The following is a 26,954-nucleotide window of genomic DNA, read 5'->3' on the forward strand; positions in this document are numbered from 1 at the left end:
AGTGCTACTGTGAAGCGATGGCAATTAAATATATAAGTGAACAATTTCTGTCCATGGGCATGGGATTTGGTGATACATATCTTACCATGTGGGACAACAAATATGAAAAGCCATTAGTTATCCAGTTAGAGTATTTAGTACCATGTGGCAGTGAGTTCCACATCGTATATATCTGTTCTGTTCCTCTTGTTATAGTTATGGGTATGTATTTTTTAATTTCAGTGTATTTGAAAGGGATCCCAATGGAGCTGAACTCAGCGGGAGCCTTGCCCACCGCAGCAGAAATCTGCTGGAGTTCTCAGCCAGCCAGAAGCTCAACACTGCTCAACAAATGCCTAACATCATCTCCCAGAATAAGGAGAGGTGAGGTGAATATATTTAAAATTTAAAAGTACTCGTTATCCATAATGCTTTTATGCTTTGCCCTGTTGCCTTCCATTTCCCTGTGCATCATGAAGCATAGTTATTAAGTGAGCATTGTTAGGGCAGCTAAGCCTAAAAATTGAGTGCCATGAAAGCTGATTCCTCTTGTACTGTAGTTACAGGATCTTCCTGACAAGATTCCTCTTTAAGGCCCAACCTTGATGCACTGAAATATAAAAACTAACCAACCCCTGAATCAGACAAACCAGTGCATGCATTCCATGGTGAGAGAGCAAGCTGTGTGAGCACTCTTGCCTCAGCAAAGCAGGAGCAAGCAGGTATGGTGTCATGCTTTTGATGTGCAGTTCCATCAGGCCATGCCTGGCCTCGTTCTGGTGCTGAGCAAGTCCTGTGACAGTCCCTGACACTGCACTTGCATACAACTCAAAGAGCAGCTCCCTGTCTCTTCCAGCATAGTAGGCAAGAAGTTGCTGCCAGCTTTCCATGTGTGGGGCTCTGATGGGGTGTGCAACACCCACACTGCAGAGCAAGGGGTTAAGGAGGAGCTCTGGGCCCAGGTGGCCCCACCCAGTCGCACTTGCAGGGCCTGCACAAGCTGGAGGCAGGGCTTTAAGAAGGGGAACAGAGCAGCTCAGAGCAGGCAGGCAGTGGAAGGGCGCAGGCAGCGGCTGTGAAAGGAGAGCAGTGTCCTGGAGCTCCTTGCTTGAGGTCTGACCACACAGACCAGTGGAAATGTACAAAGGAGAGTTAAGTGGCTGAGCATGCAGGCAAGAGGCTTGGTGGAACTGACTCACTTCATGAAGCTAACGGGGATAGAGAGGTGGCCCAGGGGGTGGGGGGCAGAATCTTAGCACCCCAAGGTGTCGAAGGTAGCTGCCTACCACTAGGCTCTGGAGCATAGCCCAATGTAGAGCGTAGGCCCGGGCTCCCCTCTCAACCCCCAGAGGACATTACAACAACAGGGGCCTTCACCAAAGGTGAGAGTCGCACAGGAATAGACCTTGACTGGCCAAGAGCCTAGCCCTCAAATTACCTGGGCTGAAGGAGACGACAGGTAACCCTTGGGGCAGGATGGTGATCTGTCAATCCTGCCTGACCTCCAGGCAGCACTGTGGGCGGTTGTGCACCTCCTACAGAGCCAAATGTTACTATCATAGACTTGCATCAGCACAGGTATAACAATACGGCCTCTGGAGGGACACAACTGAGAGTATTAATTCAGGACGAATTGCTTAGAGCAGGGCAGTTACAGTCCAAGGCACACCAAACCAGCCAAACAGAGAAGACTTCGGTTTTACCCCACTGTCTATCCAGAAGTTATACAAGCAATTCCCTTAGACACTCCAGTTTCCCAGTATCACCACCAGCAGCCACTTTTTATGGGGATGAATGGGTATGAAAACCAATACCCAGTAAAAGAAAAAGGGTTCTCCCGATCCCAAAGGACCAAGCCCCAGACCCAGGTCAATATACAAATCAGATCTTACCCACAAATCATGCTGTTGCCAATCCTTTAGAATCTAAAAGTTTATTCGTAAAAAGAAAGAAATATAGATGAAAGTTAAAATTGTTTAAATGGAATCAAATACATACAGTAATGGCAAAGTTCTTGGTTCAGGCTTGTACCAGTGATGGAATAAACTGCAGGTTCAAATCAAATATCTGGAGTACATTCACAGCTTGGATGGGTCATTCGGTCCTTTGTTTAGAATTTCAGTTTGTAGCAAAGTTCCTCTAGAGCAGTGGTTCTTAACCTGGGGTGCACGCACCCCCTGGGGGTGCAAGATGCCCTTTCTGAGGGTGCAAGACATGCCAGATTTTTTTAGAAGGTAAATCATCAAAAACACAAATTAAACACAGGCATGTAAGTACAGCTACTTTGTTTCATCAAACCTATGTATTTATTAATATTATACATTTTTTAACAATTACTCTAATATACAAACAAAAAAATATATCTAGGTTTAAAGAACTGACCTACTTCAACGATTTTTGAGAAGGGGTGCAAGAAAATATTTTGAGAACCAAAGGGGTGCAGGCTGCAGTAAAGGTTAAGAACCATTGCTCTAAAGGTAAGAAGCAGGATTGAAGACAAAATGGAGGGGTTTCCAGGGCCTTTTATATTCTTTCTCCTGTGGGCAGGAACCCCTTTGTTCTCCTATGAAAAGTCACAGCAACAAGATGGAGTTTGTAGCCACCTGGTCAAGTCACATGTCCATACATGACTGAGTTCACTTCTGCTGAAAAGGACCTAGGGGTGACAGTGGACGAGAAGCTGGATATGAGTCAGCAGTGTACCCTTGTTGCCAAGAAGGCCAATGGCATTTTGGGCTGTATAAGTAGGGGCATAGCGAGCAGATCGAGGGACGTGATCGTCCCCCTCTATTCGACATTAGTGAGGCCTCATCTGGAGTACTGTGTCCAGTTTTGGGCCCCGTACTACAAGAAGGATGTGGATAAATTGAAGAAAGTCCAGCGAAGGGCAACAAAAATGATTAGGGGTCTGGAACACATGACTTATGAGGAGAGGCTGAGGGAACTGGAATTGTTTATTCTGCAGAAGAGAAGAATGGAGGGGGGGGGGTTTGATAGCTGCTTTCAACTACCTGAGCGGTGGTTCCAGAGAGGATGGTTCTAGACTATTCTCAGTGGTAGAAGAGGACAGGACAAGGAGTAATGGTCTCAAGTTGCAGTGGGGGAGGTTTAGGTTAGATGTTAGGAAAACTTTTTCACTAGGAAGGTGGTGAAACATTGGAATGCGTTACCTAGGGAGGTGGTAGAATCTCCTTCTTTAGAAGTTTTTAAGGTCAGGCTTGACAAAGCCCTGTCTGGGATGATTTAATTGGGGATTGGTCCTGCTTTGAGCAGGGGGTTGGACTAGATGACCTCCTGAGGTACCTTCCAACCCTGATATTCTATGATTCTATGATTCAGTTTGCAGGCAGCGGCCATTGCTCACATGCTACCTTGAACGTCCCAGGAAGACTTCTCATATGTGGATTGGAGTCTCCCAAGGTCCATTGTCAGTTAACTGTTTCTTGATTGGGCACTTAATCTGCAAATTCCTTTCTCAAGAAGCTGAACAAATGCTTCACTAATGTGACTTAGACTCAAACACATTGAGATACAAGTACATAGCCAATATTCGTAATTTCAAGTACAAAAATGATACACACATACAGATATCATAATCGTAACCAGCAAATCATAACCTTTTCATAGACACCTAACACGATAACCTTTGTACAATATTTGCTGCAAATATATAAGTGGTTGCAACAATGATCTATATGGTCACAGTTTATGTTAATAATGTCACAACAGGCAACAATTGCACAGATCTCTGCAATTCCTTCAGAAGGGCTTAGAAAGATCAAGCACTTGATTTGGCTCAGGGAACTTAATGTTGAGACACTACCATGTCCTCTATAGCTGTGCTGAAGGATCCTTCACAGTGTCAGACCCATATACCTACGGATTGTTGCCAACTCTTGGGATTTTGCCACAGGTCTTGAAATAGTGTTTTTCTTGAAGACCCAGCTGGTAGTGTCAAGAGATCAGAAGAGAATCACAATTTTTATTTGAAAAAAAAAAAATTAGTTTGTAGCTCTCATGGTTGCAGAGAAAAGCTTGAAAACATGAAGCAGGTGTACCCTACAGGCTCAGAAACCAGCAGGCAAAGAAAAAACTCAACATTTATGATTAAAACTAATGTTTAAGACAATCTCATGATTTGGGGGCCTGATTCACAATTTTTGAACACTTGAGGTTGGCCATACAATCTATGCACCTTAAAGGAGTTTTGACTCAAGACTTTGGGAATCCGACCCAGGCCCTTCCTGGCTTGTGAAAGAGAGTCATTGGCGATTAGTGCCACTTCTGACCGAAATAACCAACACCTCATTCAGAGAAGGAATCTTTTCTTCCTCCTTGAAAAATACAGTAGTGTTGTGTTGCCCTGCATGGCTATGAATGTTAATATTTGTCATGTTACTCAGCCTTTCTTAAAATTCAAGCTATGATATTTGTTTTCTTAATCACTCAAAATGTGTTCAGCAAAGTTCAAGATACTTACAGAGGAAAGGACTGGATCCTAAACTCTGTGAGCAGTCTGCTTTGTTAGAAACCTCATGAATGCTTGTGTAAGCCATTATTCCTGGAGATCTACAGAAATGCACCTCACGAGTGTATGGTTACAGTCGGCTCCAGAGGCTGCCTACCAAGTATTCCCAAAGAATAATTTTTATTTTATCCATTAATATCTTTATTCGTCATTTACAGGGGTGTATTCAATTGACATAAAGTCTAGATCTCCAGCAGGCAGTGGATGCGTATGTTCTGGATTGTGTCCAGATTGAAGGTTGGCTTATTCAGACTGTGTTTTTCCCCTTCACAGAGTTTGTCCTATCAGATCTGTCTTTTCCAATAAAATATTTTTTGGCTAGCTGAATAGAGACAGCCGCAAATGTGCTGAAAGCACTAATAGATTTTTGCCATGTGGAAAGAAGGCAATCAATCAGGAATACTCTAATGACTTGGTATATGTGGCTATGATGAAGGGCCTGTGTCCTATGTGGCACATTTTAAACTATGAATTATGTGATGAGGTAGCAGAGATGCTCACTCAGGAAGGTATGTCAGAGCCAACACCTCCTCTTTCCCTCCAGTCTCTTTCACCTTGTTGCTTGGTAAGTGTGGAACCCTCTTCTTTTTCTCCTCTCTAGCTGTGCTAGAAGCAGAGACCAGAAGAGGGACAAGGCAGGAAGGTGGAAAGAAGGATAAAGGAAAAAAAAATGAGTATCATTTTCAAAAGGAATCTGGGCATTTAAGTGCCTGAGTCTCACTGAAAGTCGCTGGGACTTCAGCTCCTAAGTCATTTAAGTGCTTTAACATTTTTTACCCAAGGATTATCATAAAGAATGTGGAGCTAACTGCCTGAATTTAAGAGCCAAGCCAAGACTTCTGCCTTGCTTCTGGCCTCCTCCCCAATTCTCCTCTGGGCAGGCCCAAGGATTTCCCAGACTGCCAGCAGCTTCTCAGGCAAGGACTCCTTCACGGACAAACTTTTCCTCTGCTACTCCACATATGAAAAAGATGGTCTGGCTTTTCGTATGCCTTCCCCTCTCAAAACTGGAACAAGGGGAGTCCCTGTGGTTCTTTAGGGACTCTGGGAAAGGGAGGGCTAGTTCCTTCCTGTCCTCACTGTTATGGCTGAGATCCCAGCTGGGATTGAGATTGGGATTTCTCTTCTGTCTTTCTCCAAGTCCCTGCTGCCCTGTGAGCCTCTGTGCCTCAGGCTCTTCTTTCCCCAGACTTCTCCCATTTGGAAGAGCTGTTGATCTACTAGCAGCTACTGTGTAGCAGGCTCAGCTGCAACCCCTCTCCCAGGCCCTCTCAGGCTGCAAAATGGCTATGCCTATGTCTGTGAGAAGTCAGAAAGGCAATTCTGAGTGCTATCCTGTGGCTACTGCCAGAACAACCCCTTACCATGGACATATAGGCAGCTCTTTGCTGCCTGTTCTGCCACTTTTAGTCCCTGCTGGCTCTGTTGGCCTCTCCAGCTGCCCTCAATTCTGGATCCCCTCCCCGCAAGCAGCTGGCAGTGTTGTCTTGCTCTTTTGGCTTGCCCCCCTACTGCCCACCTTAGCTCCCCTCACAAAAAATATAAATTGAAGGACGAGCACATAGGGTGGCTCCTTTCTTGGAGAAGGACCAGCTGTATCCAAAGTGGACCCTTGGGGAGTAATTGCCTTCACCTCCGTACCTGATCAGGCAGAAGCCCATACAGTCAGAACTCTGTCCATCCTGGGGTGGAAATGCAATCTGCTGTTACTGTGAAGGATGTTTCTAGCCACCTCAGCTTGGGAAATGCTGCTCAGGGGATTTCCTGTTCTAGAATGGTGCAGCAAGCATACAGGATTGTGCTACATCAGCAGGGCACTGGGAGCTCCATCTTACTGTTAAACTGAGCCTTTTTCAGTGGGAGGAAACTACTCTGGCTTTATTTCCAGGATGAACACAATGTCCTGGTGGATTGGCTCATCAAGGCATACATTTTTTAACAGTGAGGGTCATTAACCACTGGAACAATTTACCAAGGGTCATGGTGGAGTCTCCATCACTTACGATTTTTAATTCAAGATTGGATGTTTGTCTAGGACAGTGTTTCCCAAACTTGGGACGCTGCTTGTTCAGAGAAAGCCCCTGATGGGCTGGGCTGGTTTGTTTACCTGCCGCGTCAGCAGGTGAGGCTGATCGTGGCTCCCACTGGCCGCGGTTCGCTGCTGCAGGCCAATGGGGGCTGCAGGAAACGGCGCGGGCTGAGGGACGTACTGGCCGCCACTTCCCGCAGCCCCCATTGGCCTGCAGCAGCGAACCGTGGCCAGTGGGAGCCGTGATCGGCCGAACCTGCAGATGCGGCAGGTAAACAAACCGGCCCGGCCCACCAGGGGTTTTCCCTGAACAAGCGGCGTCCCAAGTTTGGGAAACACTGGTCTAAAAGATTTGGTCTGGGAATTGTTTTGGGGAAATCTTATAGCCTGTATTGTACAGGGGGTCAGACTAGATGATCACAATGATCCCTTCTGGCCTTGGAATCTACAAATCAAGAAGGAACTGATCCCAGGGGAATGGAGCTTGAACTTGGAAGCTTTCCAGTCCATTTGTCAATATTGAGGCTGTCCGGCTGACCACTAGTTTGCCAACAAAAATGCTGCAAGTCTATCCAGGTTTTGCTCTCAGCTGTTTGACCAGTTGACCATGGTGTCAGATGCTGTTTTGATTAATTGGGGTGCAGAGATGGCTGCATCTTTCCATCTTTTCTTCTGTTTCTCCAAATCCTCTGCAAGATCAAACCAGTCAAAGTGGAAGTAATTTTTCTCTGCCTTGGTGGCCAGACAGTTGGGTACTGTTAGAATGTATCAGTGAGAAGAACCAATTTTCTCCTCCAAGAGCCAGCTCACTTTGTGCATCCAGGAAGTTGGAGAGTGAATGCATACCAGTGGCTTCTGGGATGGGGTATGTACCAGATGCTGGGCGATTGTCAAAGTGTTACAAGGATTCCTAAACCAGGACGTAGAAATGAAGCTGGTGTGGTGTTTAACTAACGGCTTCTCCTGTGATGATTGCACCACCCACCAGGTCATTACAGGTTTAGAGTAGCAGCCGTGTTAGTCTGTATCCACAGAAAGAAAAGGAGTACTTGTGGCACCTTAGGGACTAACAAATTTATTAGACCATAAGCTTTCGTGGGCTACAGTCTACTTCATCGGATGCATAGAATGGAATATATAGTAAGAAGATATATATATATATATATATATATTCCCGCGTTTCCTGGTGGATTTCGCTAGCCTCAGAGGCTCACTGTGACCCTCCACGTAACCTTTCTCTCTCTAGAAACAAGGGTCATAGTCTACTGAGCCATTTTCATCCTAAGCCAGCGAGGGAGATGCGGAGAAGTTATCCTTCCTTGCACAGTCTCTGTTGTCTCCCAGTCTCAGTGATTAATCAGGGGGCAAGCGGGGGAGCCCGGGCCCACCCTCTACTCTGGGCTCCAGCCCAGGGACCCTAATAGTATCAGCTATGGTAGCTGTCCTTTTAGAAACATGACATGTCCAATTCCCTGGGCTACTTCCCCCACAGCAGCCCTCACTTCCTCAAGCTCCACTTCACCCTTACCTCAGGGCCTCCTTCCTTGTGCCTGATATGGTGTGAACTGCTCAGTCTCTCCAACAGTGCAACTTCCTCCCACAGCTCCTGACATGCACACCCACCTGACTGACTGGGAGGCTTTTAACTAGTTTCAGCCAGCCCCTGATTGGCTTCAGGTGTCCCAATCAACCTAGCATTCTCCCTACCTTCTGGAAAGTTGTTAATTGGCCCCAGGTGTCTTAATTGACCTGGAGCAGCTGCCATTTCACTTATCCTGGTACCAGGGATTTGTTTAGCCTGGAGCTAATATATCCATCTCCCACTACTTTTCTATAGCCATGCGGCCTTGCCCCGTCACAATACATACAGAGAAGGTGGAAGTTGCCATACAAACTGTAAGAGGTTAATTAATTAAGATGAGCTATTAGCCTCTTACAGTTTATATGGCAACTTCCACCTTCTCTGTATGTGTGTGTGTATATATATATATATATAATCTTCTTACTATATGTTCCATTCTATGCATCCGATGAAGTGGGCTGTAGCCCACGAAAGCTTATGGTCTAATAAATTTGTTAGTCTCTAAGGTGCCACAAGTACTCCTGTTCTTTTTGCAGGTTACTACAGTTTGTTCCTCAGGGTTTTAAAAGTGGAAGATTAAGACCAAAGAAGTCCATACATCTGCTACTTCCACGGCCAGGGGCTGGCCTGCGCTCTCCATTTGTTAGATTCCTAACAGTTCAGTGTGAAGCTTTCAAACCCACTTCCCCCAGTGCAATGTATTAGTCTTCAGGTGTACGTGCTACAGCCGTTTGAACCAGATGGGAAAATGTCCCTCTGCCAATTTTGGATGAAAGCGACTACTTTGGTTGTCATCACTTCTGCCAGGAAGACTGATGAGAATAGCTTTGATTATTGATTCACTCCATTCTTGTGTTCCTGAGGTTAACCTGAGGTTTCATATTAACCAGCCAATTGTATTGCCATTTTTTTAAGTCTGCACTTTTCACAGAGGCAGAAGAGGCTTTGGATGCTGTAGAATTATTGGGTTAAATTTGGATCTCCTTAAAAGTTTCAGAGCTGACACATAGCTGTTGGTGTGTTCCAAGGGCCCTAAAAAGGAAAGAGGCTTCCAAGACTACAGTGGGTAGGTGGCTTCAGGTTTGTATCTGCCTAGAGTATGAGTTGGCAGGTCCTATCTCACCAGAGCAAAGAGCAGGCCAGAGGAGGCTCTGTCTTTGGGTAGGAAATCTATAGAGCTGCTGTTTGGTCCGTGTCCCTTACATTTGTGTCACTTTATAAAACTTTAAATCAATTAAAAGTATGGTTACAATATGCATGCAAATGAGATGATGTCTTTGAGCTCCTGCCAATTGGCCAGAATGGCCTGTGGTGCAGATTTAGGTTACCCCTGCTTCAGTATTTTCCACTTCTTCATGGCTAGGGCTCTTTCTCCCCCAGCCATGCAGAGCGTCACCTTGTGGAGCCTGTACAGTGGAGTCAAGGTTCACCCAGGTTCACTAGTCCACGTACAAGCGCAGTGCTGTAGGAGCAAAACAATTGCTGTGGGCAGAAGGCTTGTTTTGAACTGTTGATCTAGAGATGAACTTATTACAAGTGATTAGTGACATCTGCAAATCTAATCTGAACGAGTATCATTTTAGTTGTATCAACTTAGCAGTTCGGAACCCTAGTCATGGACCATGACCCCATTGTCCTGGGCACAGAACAAAAACAACAGTCCCTGCTCCATGGAACTAACAGTCTAAATAAAATTTACAATGAAACTGCTAACTTCTTTGGCTCGTTTGTGTGAGCACTAAGATTTTTGGCGTAAGAGGCAAATTTTGTTTCCAGCTCCCATACTGCTGTTGTGTTTCTCTGCATTGGGTTCTACAAAAATCCTGAGGGAAGAGAGAGCAAAATGCTGGGTTACTAGGCACAAATTGTCATCTCTTCTAGAAGAAGAATCTGTTGGAGCAACAGTAATCTGTTCATTGGCTCTCTCATTGGCTCTTGGTGATTCATGTTCTTTGGGGGAGGCTGAAGGAACTTTGAAAGAAATTTGAAGGGATTTTTTGGTGTCTTTATTTCTAGGTATGAACATTCTGTTTCTGATAACAAAGCCTTAATGGTAGTAACAGAAGATCCACTATTGTATATTTCTCCACCACCGTGTCAGCCACTGATCAACCGGACTGAGTCTCTCAGGTTAGCAAACTGATTTCCAAGTGTATTTCCAAGTTTGTAATTATTGTGTGAATTCTCTGTAGGGTGCCTGGCATTTCTTTGTTTATATCCATACTAGATACGTTGTCGTCAGTGGCAACACAAGCTTCCCCTCTGTTCTACAGGTGTGTTTGAATTTTGGTTTAGCTGGCATCTGTAAGTTACAGATGTGGGAAACCCAGTATAAACTGGGTTGCTTTAAATGGATCTTAGTGTGTTAAACCAGTGTAACTTTGTGTGCGGACACTCTAATATCCATTTACACCAACCTGACCTATATCAGGTTACAGATACCTGTAACTTATAAGTGCAAGCCAAACCAATAGAAGCCATGTTTAAACCAATGTTAGAGTGGCCACACACAATGGTGCACTGGTTTAATTAACTTGGTTTAACTTTTCACCTTTAGTTAAACCAGTGCACTGTTTTGTACCAGGATGTAGACAGTCTGACCTAGTGGTCAGAGCAGGAGTCAGGTTTAGTGGACGGGACTGGCATCCAGATAGGGGAACCAAGCCAAGGGGTCAGCACCAGAGTCAATTGCCAGTTATCAGAGCCAGGAGTTAAGCTAGAGTCAGATCCAGGAAAGAAAGCTGTGGGTCAGAACCAAGGTCAGATACAAAATGCCAGAGCCAAGGGTCAAGCTGGAATCAGGGTCGAAGTCAGAGGCTGGGGTCGGAGCCAGGACTGGTCACTGATGATTGAAGGTGAGGTGTAAGGGCAGGAACTGCAGGAGAGGCACAGAGCAGGAGCATGGTGGGAACAGGGGCGAGGCAGGAGCATAGCAGGAATCAGGAACAGGGTTGGGTGCGGGGGCAGGCACCAGCAGGGTCCAATGCAGCCACAATAGGAGAACACCTTGTGGCTCGAATAAATTTCCTGTGCCACCTTCTGGCTTAAATAGCATGGATGGGCCAATTGGTGGAGCTGGGCAATCCTCCAGTCAGGGCTCCCTTGGCAGCAATAGCATTTAGCAGAAGACTCCAATACCCCAGCCAGCACTAGTAGAAGCATTCAGGTGACTGCCATCCTACCTTGCTATACTGCCCAAGAGATCCCAGAGTGCTACATACACACACTTTCCTCAGGGGCCCCTGCCAACAGCTCCCTGGGGTTTTAGAGAGACGTCTAGGGAAATAGAATCCTGGGATTGTTTCCAACAGAAAGCAGCTACTTCTCCTTCCTGGCAATTCAGCAGTCCCCACTCTTAGTAGGAGCACTGGGCTTGAGGTTTCATCCTCCACTGAATTGAGAACAGCTGAGAGATAGCTGCATGGAGAGGATGTAGAGCCATGTGCTAGGAAAGTGGAGCAGCCAGCAGGGAGCTGGGAATGGACTACTGAGCACTGGAGACTATTGGCCTTCATAGAATCATAGAATATCAGGGTTGGAAGGGACCTCAGGAGGTCATCTAGTCCAACCCCCTGCTCAAAGCAGGATCAATCCCCAGTTTTTGTCCCAGATCCCTAAATGGCCCCCTCAAGGATTGAGTCAACAGTGTGCCCTTGTTGCCAAGAAGGCCAATGGCATTTTGGGATGTATAAGTAGGGGCATTGCCAGCAGATCGAGGGACATGATCGTTCCCCTCTATTCGACACTGGTGAGGCCTCATCTGGAGTACTGTGTCCAGTTTTGGGCCCCACACTACAAGAAGGACGTGGAAAAATTGGAAAATGTCCAGCGGAGGGCAATAAAATTGATTAGGGGACTGGAACACATGAGTTATGAGGAGAAGCTGAGGGAACTGGGATTGTTTAGTCTGCGGAAGAGAAGAATGAGGGGGGATTTGATAGCTGCTTTCAGCTACCTGAAAGGGGCTTCCAAGGAGGATGGCTCTAGACTGTTCTCAGTGGTAGCAGATGACAGAACAAGGAGTAGTGGTCTCAAGTTGCAGTGAGGGAGATTTAGGTTGGATATTAGGAAAAACTTTTTCACTAGGAGGGTGGTGAAAGACTGGACTGCGTTACCTAGGGAGGTGGTGGAATCTTCTTCCTTAGATATTTTTAAGGTCAGGCTTGACAAAGCCCTGGCTGGGATGATTTAATTGGGGATCGGTCCTGCTTTGAGCAGAGGGTTGGACTAGATGATCTCCTGAGGTTCCTTCCAACTCTGATATTCTATGATTCACAACCCTGGGTTTAGCAGGCCAGTGCTCAAACCACTGAGTTATCCCTCCCTCCTTCACGCATACACATTCCTGGTGCGGGAGGGAGAGGGGATTATCTGTGGAGTTTAGGGTAGGAAAGGTGGGGAAAGCATTCATGTGGAGCAAGAAGAGCCATTGGGAGTAAAGAGAGAGGGGTGGCAAAGAGAAGAGGGAGCAATGGGAAGAAGGAGCAATTTTTCCAATTGCCCAGAAAGTCCAGTGTATTTCTCTGCAGGATGGGGAACTCTAGGAGACCTATTTTTCTTTTTTCTCTGTTATATAAGAAAAGCAGTTCCCCCCTGTCGTAAGATAATCAGAGACTCCCAATTCCCCTGGAGGTACTGGACCCTCCATTCTGATGCTGTCGGGTGGGGTAATGACTTTCACTCACTGTCAGCCTTCGCTCACTTGGAACCAGCAGCCTAGCCCGCTCACTGCTAGAGACTAGTAACAATCATAAAATATCATAACAATTCTCTGAGCCATCCAGTCCATCACAAATCTGCCTGTGTGCAAGTGTCCAAAGCTTTTTCATTAATCAAATTATGTAGTTGGAAAAATGATTATAAAATGGATTTAGAAGCCAGTTAAAGACAGAGATACACAGGTCATGACTTTTTCCCTTCAGCATCATAAAGTAAACAAAGATATATTTGAAGTAGTGAATACTTTCTTTGCCTTGATGGAAGAACTGGAATTGTGTGGTTTCTAAAGACATGAGTTCATCACTGCATGTTTTTTCTTTTCTTCTTTTTTTCCCCTTTACTCTGTTAAATTTAATTTTTGAGGAATTCACCAAATTTTATTCTTGAGTTGGTAGCCTTATGATTTAAATTCTTAATATTCCCCATTTACTTTCAGGATTTGTGTTGTTTAATTATATATAGGAACCACTGTAGGTGGAAAAATCCAGTCCAATATTAACACATGGCAGATATTTAGCTATGAATTCTCTTTGAACTTGTGACTAACATTCATGCCCCAGTGTTAAAAGGAACACAATATAAAATGTTAAGATGAATAAAACCCTAATGTTAAATCACAATAATTTTCAAGTGGATTGTTAAAATGCTGCTCAAAACCCAAGACTTTTTGACTCCTTTTTTAAAGACATGCCTAATTTAATGTTACATTTTACAGATTAAATCATGAACTTCGAGGGTGGGTTCATAGGCATGAAGTGGAAAGGACAAGATCTAGAAGGATGTCAGATAACCAACAGCAGAAAACAAGAGTTGTCCAGGTAGGTTTGTACTGTTGAATCATTAGCAACACAAATTAACTGCTGGCAACATGACCAGCTTTCCTGAGATACGGCTCATTCCACAAGGCTTTTGTGTGTAGTGAAACTGATCGAAGATTAAACATGAAAGAAAGCTGCAGTTTGGTAGAGCAAAGGGTTAACGCATTAGTTATTTCTGGAGTCCCTGGTTCATAGAATCATAGAAGATTAAGGTTGAAAGAGACCTCAGGAGGTCATCTAGTCCAACCCCCTGCTCAAAGTGGGACCAACCTCAACTAAATCATCCCAGCCAGGGCTTTGTCAGACTGGGCCTTAAAAACCGCTAAGGATGGAGATTCCACCATCTCCTTTAGTAACCCAGTGCTTCACTACCCTCCTAGTGAAATAGTTTTTCCTAATATCCAACCTAGACCTCCCCCACTACTACTTGAGACCATTGCTTCTTGTCCTGTCATCTGTCACCACTGAAAACAGCCTAGCTCCATCTTCTTTGGAACCCCCCCTGAGGTAGTTGAAGGCTGCTATCAAATCCCCCTTCACTCCTCTCTTCTGCAGACTAAATAAGCCCAGGTCCCTTGGCCTCTCCTCATAAATCATGTGCCCCACCCCCTAATAATTTTCATTGCCCTCCGCTGGATTCTCTCCAATTTGTCCACATCCTTTCTGTAGTAGAGGGCCCAAAACTGGACACAGTACTCCAGATGTGGGCTCATGAGTGCCGAATAGAGGGGAATAATCACGTTCCTCGATCTGCTGACAATGCTCTTACTGATGCAGCCCAATATGCCGTTAGTCTTCTTGGCAACAAGGGCACATTGTTGACTCATATCCAGCTTCTCGTCCACTGTAATCCCCAGGTCCTTTTCTGCAGAACTGCTGCTTAGCCAGTCAGTCCCCAGCCTGTAGCGGTGCATGGGATTCTTTCTTCCTAAGTGGAGGACTCTGCACTTGTCCTTGTTGAACCTCATCAGATTTCTTTTGGCCCAATCCTCCAATTTGTCTAGGTCACTCCGGACCCTATCCCTATCCTCCAGCATATCTACCTCTCCCCCCATCTTATTGTCATCCGCGAACTTGCTGAGGGTGCAGTCCATCCCATCCTCCAGATCATTAATGAAGATGTTGAACAAAACCGGCCCCAGGACTGACCCCTGGGGCACTCCGCTTGATCATCTCAAAAAATGGTCTCACCTTAAATTCGTGGCAGATATTCGTCCACATCACAGAACTGCCACAGAGTTTGGCATGGTTGTAAGCCTCTGTTCAAGGAATGTTAGGACTGGCATAGCAGTGGATTTGGCAGATAAGGATTGAGTGGTGTTACAAGAGCTGTGAAGGAAAGCTGTAGATACCTCCTCTACTCTATGCCTTGCTTGAGTCTTGTCTTTTGTGAATAGTAAAATCAATATAAATAAAGTTTCAAGAAAGAGACCCAAAAGAGAGTGTTGAGACTGTAAATCTTTTTTTTACTTAACCTAATACATGTGGTTATCTCTGTATCTGCAATGATTCCTTTTATTTCTCTATGCTTGGTGTTATAGGCTGAGCTGGCAGCAATGTCTATAGTTAAGATTGCCTGACTCTTTCCAGCATAAGTCACTGTTTTCAGATGATTTTTACTTTGCCAGATTTTAAGTATTCAAGCTGAATTTTTCCATGCTTGAACTCTGCTTCAGGCTGAATTTAAAAAAAAAAAATATCAAAATTGGTTCAGCCATTTGAAAGAACAAGATTATGCAAAACAACCTTTTCCCCTGTTTTAAGAAAATATTTCCTGCCATTTAACTGAAAAGTTTTAGCATCTGTATACTTTGGAGCAGGAATTTGAAATTTGGTGAGGAGAATGGTCCAAGGGCCAGGGAGGTGCTTTTGGCTGATTTCATGAAAATCCATCCAGCATTGGCAGAGTTATAGGCTTCTGAAAATTGTCATATGCCCAGGCCCAATAAAGCTTTTTAGAGGCCTGCTGCAAAAATCTCTCAAGAGTCCATCTGCACTAAACATATTTCCAGCTCTGCTGACCTTGATCTGCACCAAGGGTGCTGCCAGGGCCCACTCAGCTTCCTACATGGTAGGCCCAGGCCCAGAGCTAGAGCTCCAGAGAGGATGAATGTGCAGCAGCAGCAATGTGCCCCTCGTTCACGCTTGGTGTAGGAGCCAGGGGGAAACCTTCCACTAATGGGTAGTGTGAATTCTGTGCACTGAACAGTCCTTATTATCAATGTACTTTACCGTAGGAGGCAGGGTGAACATCATTCTCACCAGTTTACAGATTTTGCACAGAAATAGAATCATAGAATATCAGGGTTGGAAGGGACCTCAGAAGGTCATCTACTCCAACCTCCTGCTCAAAGCAGGACCGATCCCCAATTAAATCATCCCAGCCAGGGCTTTGTCAAGCCTGACCTTAAAAACTTGTAAGGAAGGAGATTCCACTACCTCTCTAAGTAACGCATTCCAGTGTTTCACAACCCTCCTAGTGAAAAAGTTTTTCCTAATATCCAACCTAAATCTCCCCCACTGCTACTTGAGACCACTACTCCTTGTTCTGTCATCTGCTACCACTGAGAACAGTCTAGAGCCAACCTCTTTGGAACCCCCTTTCAGGTAGTTGAAAGCAGCTATCAAATCCCCCCTCATTCTTCTCTTCCGCAGACTAAACAATCCCAGTTCCCTCAGCCTCTCCTCATAAGTCATGTGTTCCAGTCCCCTAATCATTTTTGTTGCCCGCCGCTGGACATTTTCCAATTTTTCCACGTACTTTTTGTAGTGTGGGGCCCAAAACTGGACACAGTACTCCAGATGAGGCCTCACCAATGTCGAATAGAGGGGAATGATCATGTCCCTCGATCTGCTGGCAATGCCCCTACTTATACATCCCAAAATGCCATTGGCCTTCTTGGCAACAAGGGCACACTGTTGACTCAGATCCAGCTTCTCGTCCACTGTAACCCCTAGGTCCTTTTCTGCAGAACTGCTGCCTAGCCATTCGGTCCCTAATCTGTAGTGGTGCATTGGATTCTTCCATCCTAAGTGCAGGACTCTGCACTTGTCCTTGTTGAACCTCATCAGATTTCTTTTGGCCCAATCCTCCAATTTCTCTAGGGCCCTCTGTATCCTATCCCTACCCTCCAACGTATTTACCTCTCCTCCCAGTTTAGTGTCATCTGCAAACTTGCTGAGGGTGCAATCCACACCATCCTCCAGCTCATTAATGAAGATATTGAACAAAACTGGCTGCAGGACTGACCCTTGGAGCACTCCACTTGGTACCGGCTGCCAACTAGACATGGAGCCATTGATCACTACCCGTTGAGCTCGACAATCTAGCCAGCTTTTTATCCACCTTATAGTCCATTCATCCAGCCCATACTTCTTTAACTTGCTAGCAAGAATACTGTGGGAGACCGTGTCAAAAGCTTTGCTAAAGTCAAGAAACAACACATCCACTGCTTTCCCTTCATCCACAGAACCAGTTATTTCATCATAGAAGGCAATTAGATTAGTCAGGCATGACTTGCCCTTGGTGAATCCATGCTGACTGTTCCTGATCACTTTCCTCTCCTCTAAGTGCTTCAGAATTGATTCCTTGAAGACCTGCTCCATGATTTTTCTAGGGACTGAGGTGAGGCTGACTGGCCTGTAGTTCCCAGGATCCTTCTTCTTCCCTTTTTAAATAGTGCAGAGTCACTTCTGGGAGAGCTGGGAATGGACTCCTGTCTCTAATATCACAGATCCAAGTCTCATCCAAAGGCTCACTGTGCCAAACCTATGTGCTTGGCTGTGCTATTTATAACCCTAGACCACACTCCTCTTCAGAGCCAGAAGTTTCATAGATTCGTGGATTCCCAGGCCAGAAGAGACCACAATGATTATCTAGTCTGATCTCTTGCATAACACAGGCCACAGAACTTCCCTGAAATAATTTGTGTTGGAACTAGAGCAGATCTCTTAGAAAAATATCCAATCTTAATTTAAAAATTGCCAGTGATGGTAAATCCTTGGTAAATTGTTCCAGTGATTAATTACCTTCAGGGCTAAAGCCTTATTTCCAGTCTGAAATAGAAGCTAGGAATTCTGACTGAATCCCAACAGTCCTCTGCTGTTTAGCAAATAATTGTGCAAGTCACTGAATTCTCTCTTGCTAGTGGCTTGTCCATGCAGAGAATAGCAGCCTGCTACTGTAACTAGTTACTCCTTTAGTTCAAGCAGTAGAGGTTTGTGCTGTGCTCTGGAGATTAGGAGGTTCAAATCCTGTTGATGATCCATGAAGGTCGTGATGTTTCCATTTGATAGAATTTCTGTGGTTTTCAGTTTCCTTGTTTTAACAAAATACCTACGAAATTACATTTTAAAACTATGTTTGCAAAGCCAAGTACTCAAAAGTTAAAAGAATTAATGTAGCCTGTAAAAGCTAATTCATCCCTTTATGCATATGCATTATGATACAGCCTAATTATATGATCATTTACTGTTTTTTGTGCTGCAATACTCTGACTCATTCAGTGCACAAGTTGGACAGAGAATGAGGCAGAGGGTTGAAAACAGTGAGATGGCATTGAGGATGCATGTGTGACACTCTGTATCTCAGGGGAACACCCTACACCCCCACGTTCATCTTTATAAAATATGTGGTATCCAGTGTAAAGTTTGCCATGTTGGGTGTCTTTGGAAGGCTCATAATGCACTGAGCATGGTTGTTATAGTGATGTTATAGTAACTGCATCCAATGAAGTGAGCTGTAGCTCACGAAAGCTTATGCTCAAATAAATGTGTTTAGTCTCTAAGGTGCCACAAGTCCTCCTTTTCTTGTTACAGTAAGGTTATAGTAAGGTTATAGGCTATAATTTCATGTATATAGTTATGAGACTGAAAATGTATCCTCATGGCGTAAAGCAAGCCTATGCAAAAATTCTCCAAGAACAGAGAGGCAGTTCACACTTTGTCAGGGCATGGATGGGACAAACCCAGCTCAGCCTCACAGGAACAATGGACACTGGCTTCGGCAGCAACAAAAGAATCTGTTAGACCCTCAAGGGAGTCACCCCCTTCCTTTGGGCAGTTTGGGACTGCGATGAGGTAATGCTCACCTGACTCTGAAGGGGAGGAGGGGCAAAGCCAGGAGGAAAGAAAGGACATAATAAAAGGGAGAGACATTTTGCCATGCTCTCTCTCTTCCACCTACATCTACTGACACCACCACCATCAAGTGACTGAAACGCTGATCAAAGGAGAGAGCCTGACTGAAAAGTAACCAGCCAGCCTGTGGTGAGAAGCATCTAAGTTTGTAAGGACATTGCAAGTGTTAAGATCAGCTTAGAGTGCGTTTTGCTTTTATTTAATTTGACCAAACCTGACTTGTTATGCTTTGACTTATAATCAATTAAAATCTATCTTTATAGCTAATAAATCTGTTTATTCTATCTAAAGCAGTACGTTTGGTTTGAAGTGTGTCAGAGGCTCCCCTTGGGATAACAAGCCTGGCACATATCAATTTCTTTGTTAAATTGACGAACTTATATAAGCTTGCAGCGTCCAGTGGACACTGCAAGACGGAGGTTCCTAGGGTTGTGTATGGGACTGGAGCTATTGGTTAGTGTCATTTGCTTGCAAGTAGCTGGGAGCAGCTTACATGCCAGAGGCTGTGCATGAACAGCCCAGGAGTGCGGGTTCTCACAGCAGAGCAGGGTAAGGCTGGCTCCCAGAGTCAAGGATTGGAGAGGCCTAGCAGATCACCAGTCCAGACAACACCAGAGGGGAACGTCACAGCATGAGGGGTCCAAATTATAGCTGCATGGGCAACCTTAATTCAGGCATTTCCTAACTGAGTGTTTGATTTTGCATGCTGAATGTTTTTTTTAGTGACGTTTTTACATGCAGTAGGAAATACTTTGAATACTACAAATATTGAGATTTAGTAAATAGCAAATCTTATATAATTTTAAGAACAAGATTTCTAAAAAAAGTTTCCGTGTTCAATAAGAATTTCCAGCTGTTAAATTTCAATAAGTTAAAACACATTAAATGGTTTACTTTTAATATGTGTGTAGTTTCCACAGGGATGTTATGGGATCATGAATGGGATGGGAGGTAGTTCACAAGGTACACTTATGTTCAAATAAGATGCACACATTGAGCTCTCAAAGCTGGAGACTCATAAAAAACAACCTTCCACGCAAACTTCCTCATGGCTGGACTTTACAAAAACTAGACAAGCCATTTACAACGCACATTTTGCTTCTCTACAGAGGAAAAAGGACACTAAACTATCTAAACTCCTCCATGCCACAAGGGGCCACAACAGTGGTTCCCTTAACTCACCCAACAATATTGTTAATCTATCCAGCTATACCCTTAGCCTGGCAGAAGAGTCTATCCTATCTCGGGGCCTCTCCTTCTGCCCCACCACCCCGACGAACACGATACAGTTGTGCGGTGACCTAGAATCCTACTCTTGATGTCTCTGATTCAAGGAATATTTCCAACACACCACTGAACAGCACGCTAACCCACAGAAACCTCCCTACGAACACAACCAAAAGAAGGATTCTGGGTGGACTCCTCCTGAAGGTCGAAACAACCGACTGGACTTCTATATAGAGTGCTTCCGCTGACGTGCACGGGCTGAAATTGTGGAGAAGCAGCATCACTTGCCCCATAACCTTAGCCATGCAGAACATACCATCCACAGCCTCAGAAACAACTCTGACATCATAAGCAAAAAGGCTGATAAAGGAGGTGCTGTTGTCATCATGAACAGATCGGAACATGAACGAGAGGCTGCTAGACAACTCTCTGACACCACATTCTACAGTCCATTACCCTCTGATCCCACTGAGGATTACCAAAAGAAACAACACCATCTGCTCAAGAAACTCCCTGAAGAAGGACAGGAATGCCCCCGGTAGGGGCTATTCTATCTGCTTCCCAAGATCCATAAACCTGGGAATCCTGGATGCCCCATCATCTCAGGCATTGGCACCCTGACAGCAGGATTGTGGCTATGTAGACTCCCTCCTCAGTGCTACCAGCGCTCCCAGCTATCTTTGAGACACCACTGGCTTCCTGAGGAAACTACAATCCTTTGATGATCTTCCAGAAAACACCATCCTAGCCACTATGGATGTAGACGCTCTCTACACCAACATTCCACACAAAGATGGACTACAAGCCATCAGGAACAGTATCCCCGATAATGTCACGGCAAACCTGGCAGCTGAACTTTGTGACTTTGTCCTCACCCACAACTATTTCAGATTTGGGGACAATTTATACCTTCAAGTCAGCGGGACTGCTATGGGTACCCGCATGGCCCCACAGTATGCCAGCATTTTTATGGCTGAGGTAGGACAATGCTTCCTCAGCTCTCTTCCCCTAATGCCCCTCCTCTACTTGTGCTACATTGTTGACGTCTTCATCATCTGGAGCCCTGGGAAGGAGGCCCATGAGGAATTCCACCAAGATTTCAACAATTTCCACCCCATCATCAATCTCAGCCTGGACAAGTCCACACAAGAGATCCACTTCCTAGACGTTACAGTGCTAATAAACAATGGTCACATAAACACCACCCTAAAGCGGAAAGCTACTGGCCGCTGTACTTACCTACATGCCTCCAGCTTTCATCCAGACCACATCTCACGATCCATTGTGTACAGCCAAGCTCTACAATACAACCGCATTTGCTCCAATCCCTCAGACAGAGAGAAACACTTACAGGATCTCTATCAACCATTCTTAAAACTACAATACCCACCTGGTGAAGTGAAGAAATAAATTGGCAGAGCCATAAGGGTACCCAGAAGTCATCTGCTACAAGACAGGCCCAACAAAGAAAGTAACAGAACACCACTAGCCGTCACCTACAGCCCCCAACTAAAACCTCTCCTGCGCATCATCGAGGATCTATAACCTATCCTGAAGGACGATCCCTCACTTTCACAAACCTTGGAAGACAGGCCAGTCCTCACTTACAGACAGCCCCCCAATCTGAAACAAATACTCACCAGCAACTGCACACTATGCAACGAAAACACTAACCCAGGATCCAAACCCTACAACAAACCCTGGTGCCAACTGTGTCCACATATCTATTCAAGGGTCACCGTCATAGTACCTAACCACATCAGCCACACCATCAGGAGCTCGTTCACCTGCACATCTACCAATGTGATATATGCCATCATGTGCTAGAAATGCCTCTCTGCCATGTACATTGGCCAAACCAGACAGTCTCTACGCAAAAGAATAAATGGACACAAATCTGACATCAGGAATTATAACATTCAAAAACCAGTAGGATAACACCAGTAGGAGAAAAACCTGGTCACTCAATAACAGATTTAAAAGTGGCAGTTCTTCAACAAAAAAAACTTCAAAAACAGACTCCAACGAGAAACTGCAGAACTGGCATTAATTTGCAAACTGGTCACCATCAAATTAGGCCTGAATAGAGACTGGGAGTGGATGGTCACTACAGAAACTAAATCAATTTGTTAGTCTCTAAGGTGCCACAAGTACTCCTCATTGTTTTTACAAAAACTAATTTCACCTTGCTAAATACTCACACCTTCTTGTCGACTGTTTGAAATGGGCCACGTCATTTACATTGGCCTTATTAACACTACAAAAGTGATTTCCACTCCTTCTTGTCAACTGTTAAGAATTGCCTGCTTCCAATTTAAATCGAATTGGCTCGTTAGCACTGACCCCCCACTTGGTAAGGCAACTCCTATCTTTTCATATGCTGTGTATTTATACCTCCCTGCTGTATGTTCCACTCCATGCATCTGATGAAGTGGGTTTTAGCCCATAAAAGCTTATGCCCAGATACATTTGTTAGTCTCTAAAGTGCCACGAGGACTCCTTGTTTTTTTAAAAGAATTAATCTCACTTATAACAATAGAATACCAATTGAAATTTATTAAATATTTTTGGATGTTTTCCTACATTTTCAAAATTGATTTCAATTACAACACAGAACACAATGTGCACAGTGCTCATTTTATATTATTATTTTTATTACAAATAAATGCACTACAAAAATGATAAAAGAAATAGTATTTTTCAGTTCACCTCAGACAAGTACTGAAGTGCAATCTCTTTATCGTGAAAGTGTAACTTACAAGTGCAGATTTTTTTGAGCTAACAACCCTGGGTTTAGCAGGCCAATGCTCAAACCACTGAGCTATCCCTCCCCCCCATAACTGCACTCAAAAACAAAACAGTGTAAAACTTTAGAGCCTACAAGTCCACTTAGTCCTACTTCTTATTCTGCCAGTTGCTAAGACAAACAAGTTTGTTTACATTGACGGGAAGTACTGCTGCCTCCTTGTTATTTACATCACCTGAAAGTGAGAACAGGCGTTTGCATGGCATTTTTGTAGCCAGTGTTGCAAGGTATTTATGTGCCAGATATGCTAGACATTCGCATGCCCCTTCATGCTTCAGCCACCATTCCAGAGGACAAATATAGATTTTTTTTGTTACTGTGATAGACCCAGGCCAGTTGGATACAGCAGAGTAGTAGAAGGCAGTAGAAGGCCACTGGATAAGCAGTTTTCTGTTCCCTGACTGACCAGAGCAGGGGCTGCTCCAGGCTAGGGTGGACACATGACTCCAATTAGCATGCAAAGAATCAGTTGAAGCCATTAGGCTAATGAGAACACCTGACTCCAGTTAACCTGCAAAGAGTCAGGTGAGGCCGTTAAGCTAATGTGAACACCTGACTCTAATTAAGGCCCCTCTGATTCTATAAAAGGGCTCACTCCGGTCAGGCCGAAGAGAGCCGGGGAACCAGAGGAGAGGAAGTGTGGCTGAAGGGCTGGGTAATGAAGAGACCCTCAAGCCACTGGAAGGGGAGCCCTAAGGTAAGGGTGAAGAAGAGAGAAGCAGGAGAGCTGTGGGGAAGTGGCCCAGGGAAATGTAGCAACTCTGGCAGTGAAAGTTCGGCTGCCAACAGCTGCTGCCATTAGGGTCCCTGGGCCGGAACCTGGAGTAGAGAGCGGGCCTTGGGTTCCCCCCAACCCGCCACTATAGAAACAGCTCCTGGGAAGGGAATACAGACCCCTGTCAGGACGGGAGGCTAAACTGTTCTGGAATAAGCCCATAGGGACAACAGAGACTGTGGGAGTTCTGTCACCAACCTCCTTGCTGGCTTATGATGAAAAGGGCTCAGTAGATTGTAACCCTGGCCCTAGAGAGAGAAGGGCTACATGGAGGGTTGCAGTGAGCCCCTGAGGCTAGCATAAACTGCCTGGAAGCATGGGACCCACGGGGAGAAGGTCGGAGCTCTGCCACATTACATAACTGCATTCAAAAACAAAACAATGTAAAACTTCAGAGCCTACAAGTCCACTCAGTCCTACTTTTTGTTCAGCCAATCGCTAAGACAAACAAGATTGTTACATTTACAGGAGATAATGCTGCCCTCTTCTTATTTACAATGTCACCAGAAAGTGAAAACAGGCGTTCTAATGGCACTGTTGAGGCCGGCGTCACAAGATATTTAGTGCCAGATGCGCTAAAGATTCATAGGTGCCTTCATGCTTCAACCACCATTCCAGAGGACATGCGTCCATGCTGATGACGGGTTCTGCTTGATAACAATCCAAAGCAGTTCGGATCAATGCATGTTCATTTTCATCATCTGAGTCAGATGCCTCCAGCAGACGGCTGATTTTCTTTTTTTGTGGTTTGGGTTCTGTAGTTTCTGCACCGGAGTGTTGCTCTTTTAAGACTTCTGAAAGCATGCTCCACACATAATTTGTAAGTACAACTTTCATTATAAAGAGATTGCACTACAGCACTTTTATTAGGTGAGTTGAAAAATACTATTTATTTTGTCTTTTTACAGTGCAAACATTTGTAATTAAAAAAATTAGAAAGTGAGCACTGTACACTTTGTATTCTGTGTTGTAATTGAAATAAATATATTTGAAAATGTAGAAAACATCCAAAAATATTTAAATAAATGGTGTCCTATTTTTGTTTAACTGTGCTATTAATCGTGATTAATTTTTTTAATCACGCGATTAATCGCAATTGATTTTTTTAATCACTTGGCAGCCCTAGTTGAAATCTACTGATTGGAATTTTCCCCTCTTGTACTTATGAAAGTACAAGAGAAATTGAAAATTTCCATTTTTATAAACTCTATTGGATAGCTAGTTCTGTAGACTATGCAAATGCATACAATTGGTTTGCGCAGCTAAACATATACTACAGCAAACCTTTTAGGTTTAGTGTTATGAGTCACAACTTAACATTTTTGTACAGGGATTGCTGTTCATGTTTTAAAACACTGCCAAATGGATAAGTTGTTGGCAATAATGCAGGCTCAGAATTAATGAGGTCTGTGTTTATGGTTCAGATTTTTAACATCATCTTCATTGTCAGTAGGCTGAGTTTCTGTGAACTTTCCAAACATCTCATTTAATAAAGAGATCTTAATGCAGCATTTAAAAGGACTGAACTGAAGCATCCTGGGCAATGGGACATACACTGTGGGAAATATTTATTAAGTATTAAATCTCAGTTTCCTCTTGTTGTTTTCCCCTGGGAAGTGGTACAACCCCATGGCTCAGAACCTTTGGCAAGCACTAGAAATGTCGTGAAGGGAACAATCTGACATTGGAAGGTAGATGGAGTGGATGTGATCTAATAGGATTTTTCTATTACTGACTTCTGTGATTCCAAGAGATTGTGCCCCATATTGTCCAGCTGTGCCCATCACGTGTGATACTGGGTAGAATGTCTGTAGTGAATTTGGGGATGTGAAGATTTTCCAAGAGGCAGAAGCCCTCAGGGAAAGCATATGAACTGAAGCAGGGTTGATTTTCATCTTGGGTCTCTTGGAAACATGACTTTTCTTTAGAGTCTGTTCAGTTTAATTCTGAACCCTTTGCTGTAACTAAAGCAGGTGAGCTGAAATTCAATTACTATTTATAGATTCCAAGGCCAGAAGGGACCATTGTGATCATGTAGTCTGACCTCCTGTATGACACAGGCCAGAGAACTGCCCCACAATAATTCCTAGAGCAGATCTTTTAGAAAATCATCCAGTCTTAATTTAAAAATTGTTAGTGATAGAGAATCCACCACAACCCCTGATTAGTTATTCCAATGATTAATTACTCTCACTGTTAAAAATGTATGCCTTATTCCCAGTCTGAATTTGTCTAGCTTCAACTTCCAAATGTATTATACTTTCCTCTGCTAGATTGAAGATCCCATCATTAAATATTTGTTCTCCATACAGGTACTTAAAGACTGTGATCCAGACACTCCTTAACCTTCTCTTTCTTAAGCTAAATAGTTTGAGTTGCTTGAATCTATCACTATAAGGGGCAGGTTTCTTCTTTGAGTGATTGCTTATGTGCATTCCACAATAGGTGTGCGTGCTCACGACATGCACCAGTGCCGGATGTTTTTCCCTTAGCAGTACCCATAGGGGAGTGCCGCCATAGCACGGTATAAGGATCCCTGCACCCTCAGTTCCTTCTTGCTGCCAGTGAAGGTGCCTTGGAACTGCTCTGCTCCAGCTCTGCTGTAGCTTTCCCTCTTTGGACTTCTTTGTTCATAGTTAGTTAGTACCTGTAGTTACCAAAACAAAAAAGAAGAAGAAGAAGAAGAAGAAAGAAGTTAGAATAGTTCAGCGCCTGGGTTGGGGCATGCTCCGTGCCCCAGGCTTTAAGTCATGCAAAACTTGTAAAAGACCTATGCCCATGAGTGATCTGCACACAGACTGTTTATGCTGTCTGGGGGAAACCCATAGAATCATAGAATATCAGGGTTGGAAGGGACCTCAGGAGGTCATCTAGTACAACCCCCTGCTCAAAGCAGGACCAATCCCCAACTAAATCATCCCAGACAGGACTTTGTCAAGCCTGACCTTAAAAATATATAAGGAAGGAGATTCCACCACCTCCCTAGGTAACGCATTCCAGTCTTTCACCACCCTCCTAGTGAAAAAGTTTTTTCTAATATCCAACCTAAACCTCCCCCACTGCAACTTGAGACCATTACTCCTTGTTCTGTCATCAGCTACCACTGAGAACAGTCTAGATCCATCCTCTTTGGAACCCCCTTTCAGGTAGTTGAAAGCAGCTATCAAATCCACCCCCCCCATTCTTCTCTTCCACAGACTAAACAATCCCAGTTCCCTCAGCCTCTCCTCATAAGTCATGTGTTCCAGTCCCCTAATCATTTTTGTTGCCCGCCGCTGGATGTTTTCCAATTTTTCCACGTACTTTTGTAGTGTGGGGCCCAAAACTGGACACAGTACTCCAGATGAGGCCT

At 44.4% G+C, this 26,954-nt stretch overlaps 1 protein-coding gene across 1 annotated transcript in view; it reads left to right on the forward strand.

The window, feature by feature from the left end:
• Positions 1-26,954, forward strand: part of ATF6 (activating transcription factor 6) — a 334,814-nt gene that overhangs the window by 127,374 nt on the left and 180,486 nt on the right. Inside the window, exons 10-12 of the mRNA XM_077823826.1 lie at positions 223-363; positions 10,135-10,248; positions 13,553-13,655. Of these exons, the coding sequence (XP_077679952.1) occupies positions 223-363; positions 10,135-10,248; positions 13,553-13,655 (358 nt within the window). The remainder of the gene's footprint in view (positions 1-222; positions 364-10,134; positions 10,249-13,552; positions 13,656-26,954) is intronic.

This window comes from Eretmochelys imbricata, chromosome 8 (genome assembly GCF_965152235.1).
Source record: "Eretmochelys imbricata isolate rEreImb1 chromosome 8, rEreImb1.hap1, whole genome shotgun sequence".
NCBI lineage: Eukaryota > Metazoa > Chordata > Testudines > Cheloniidae > Eretmochelys > Eretmochelys imbricata.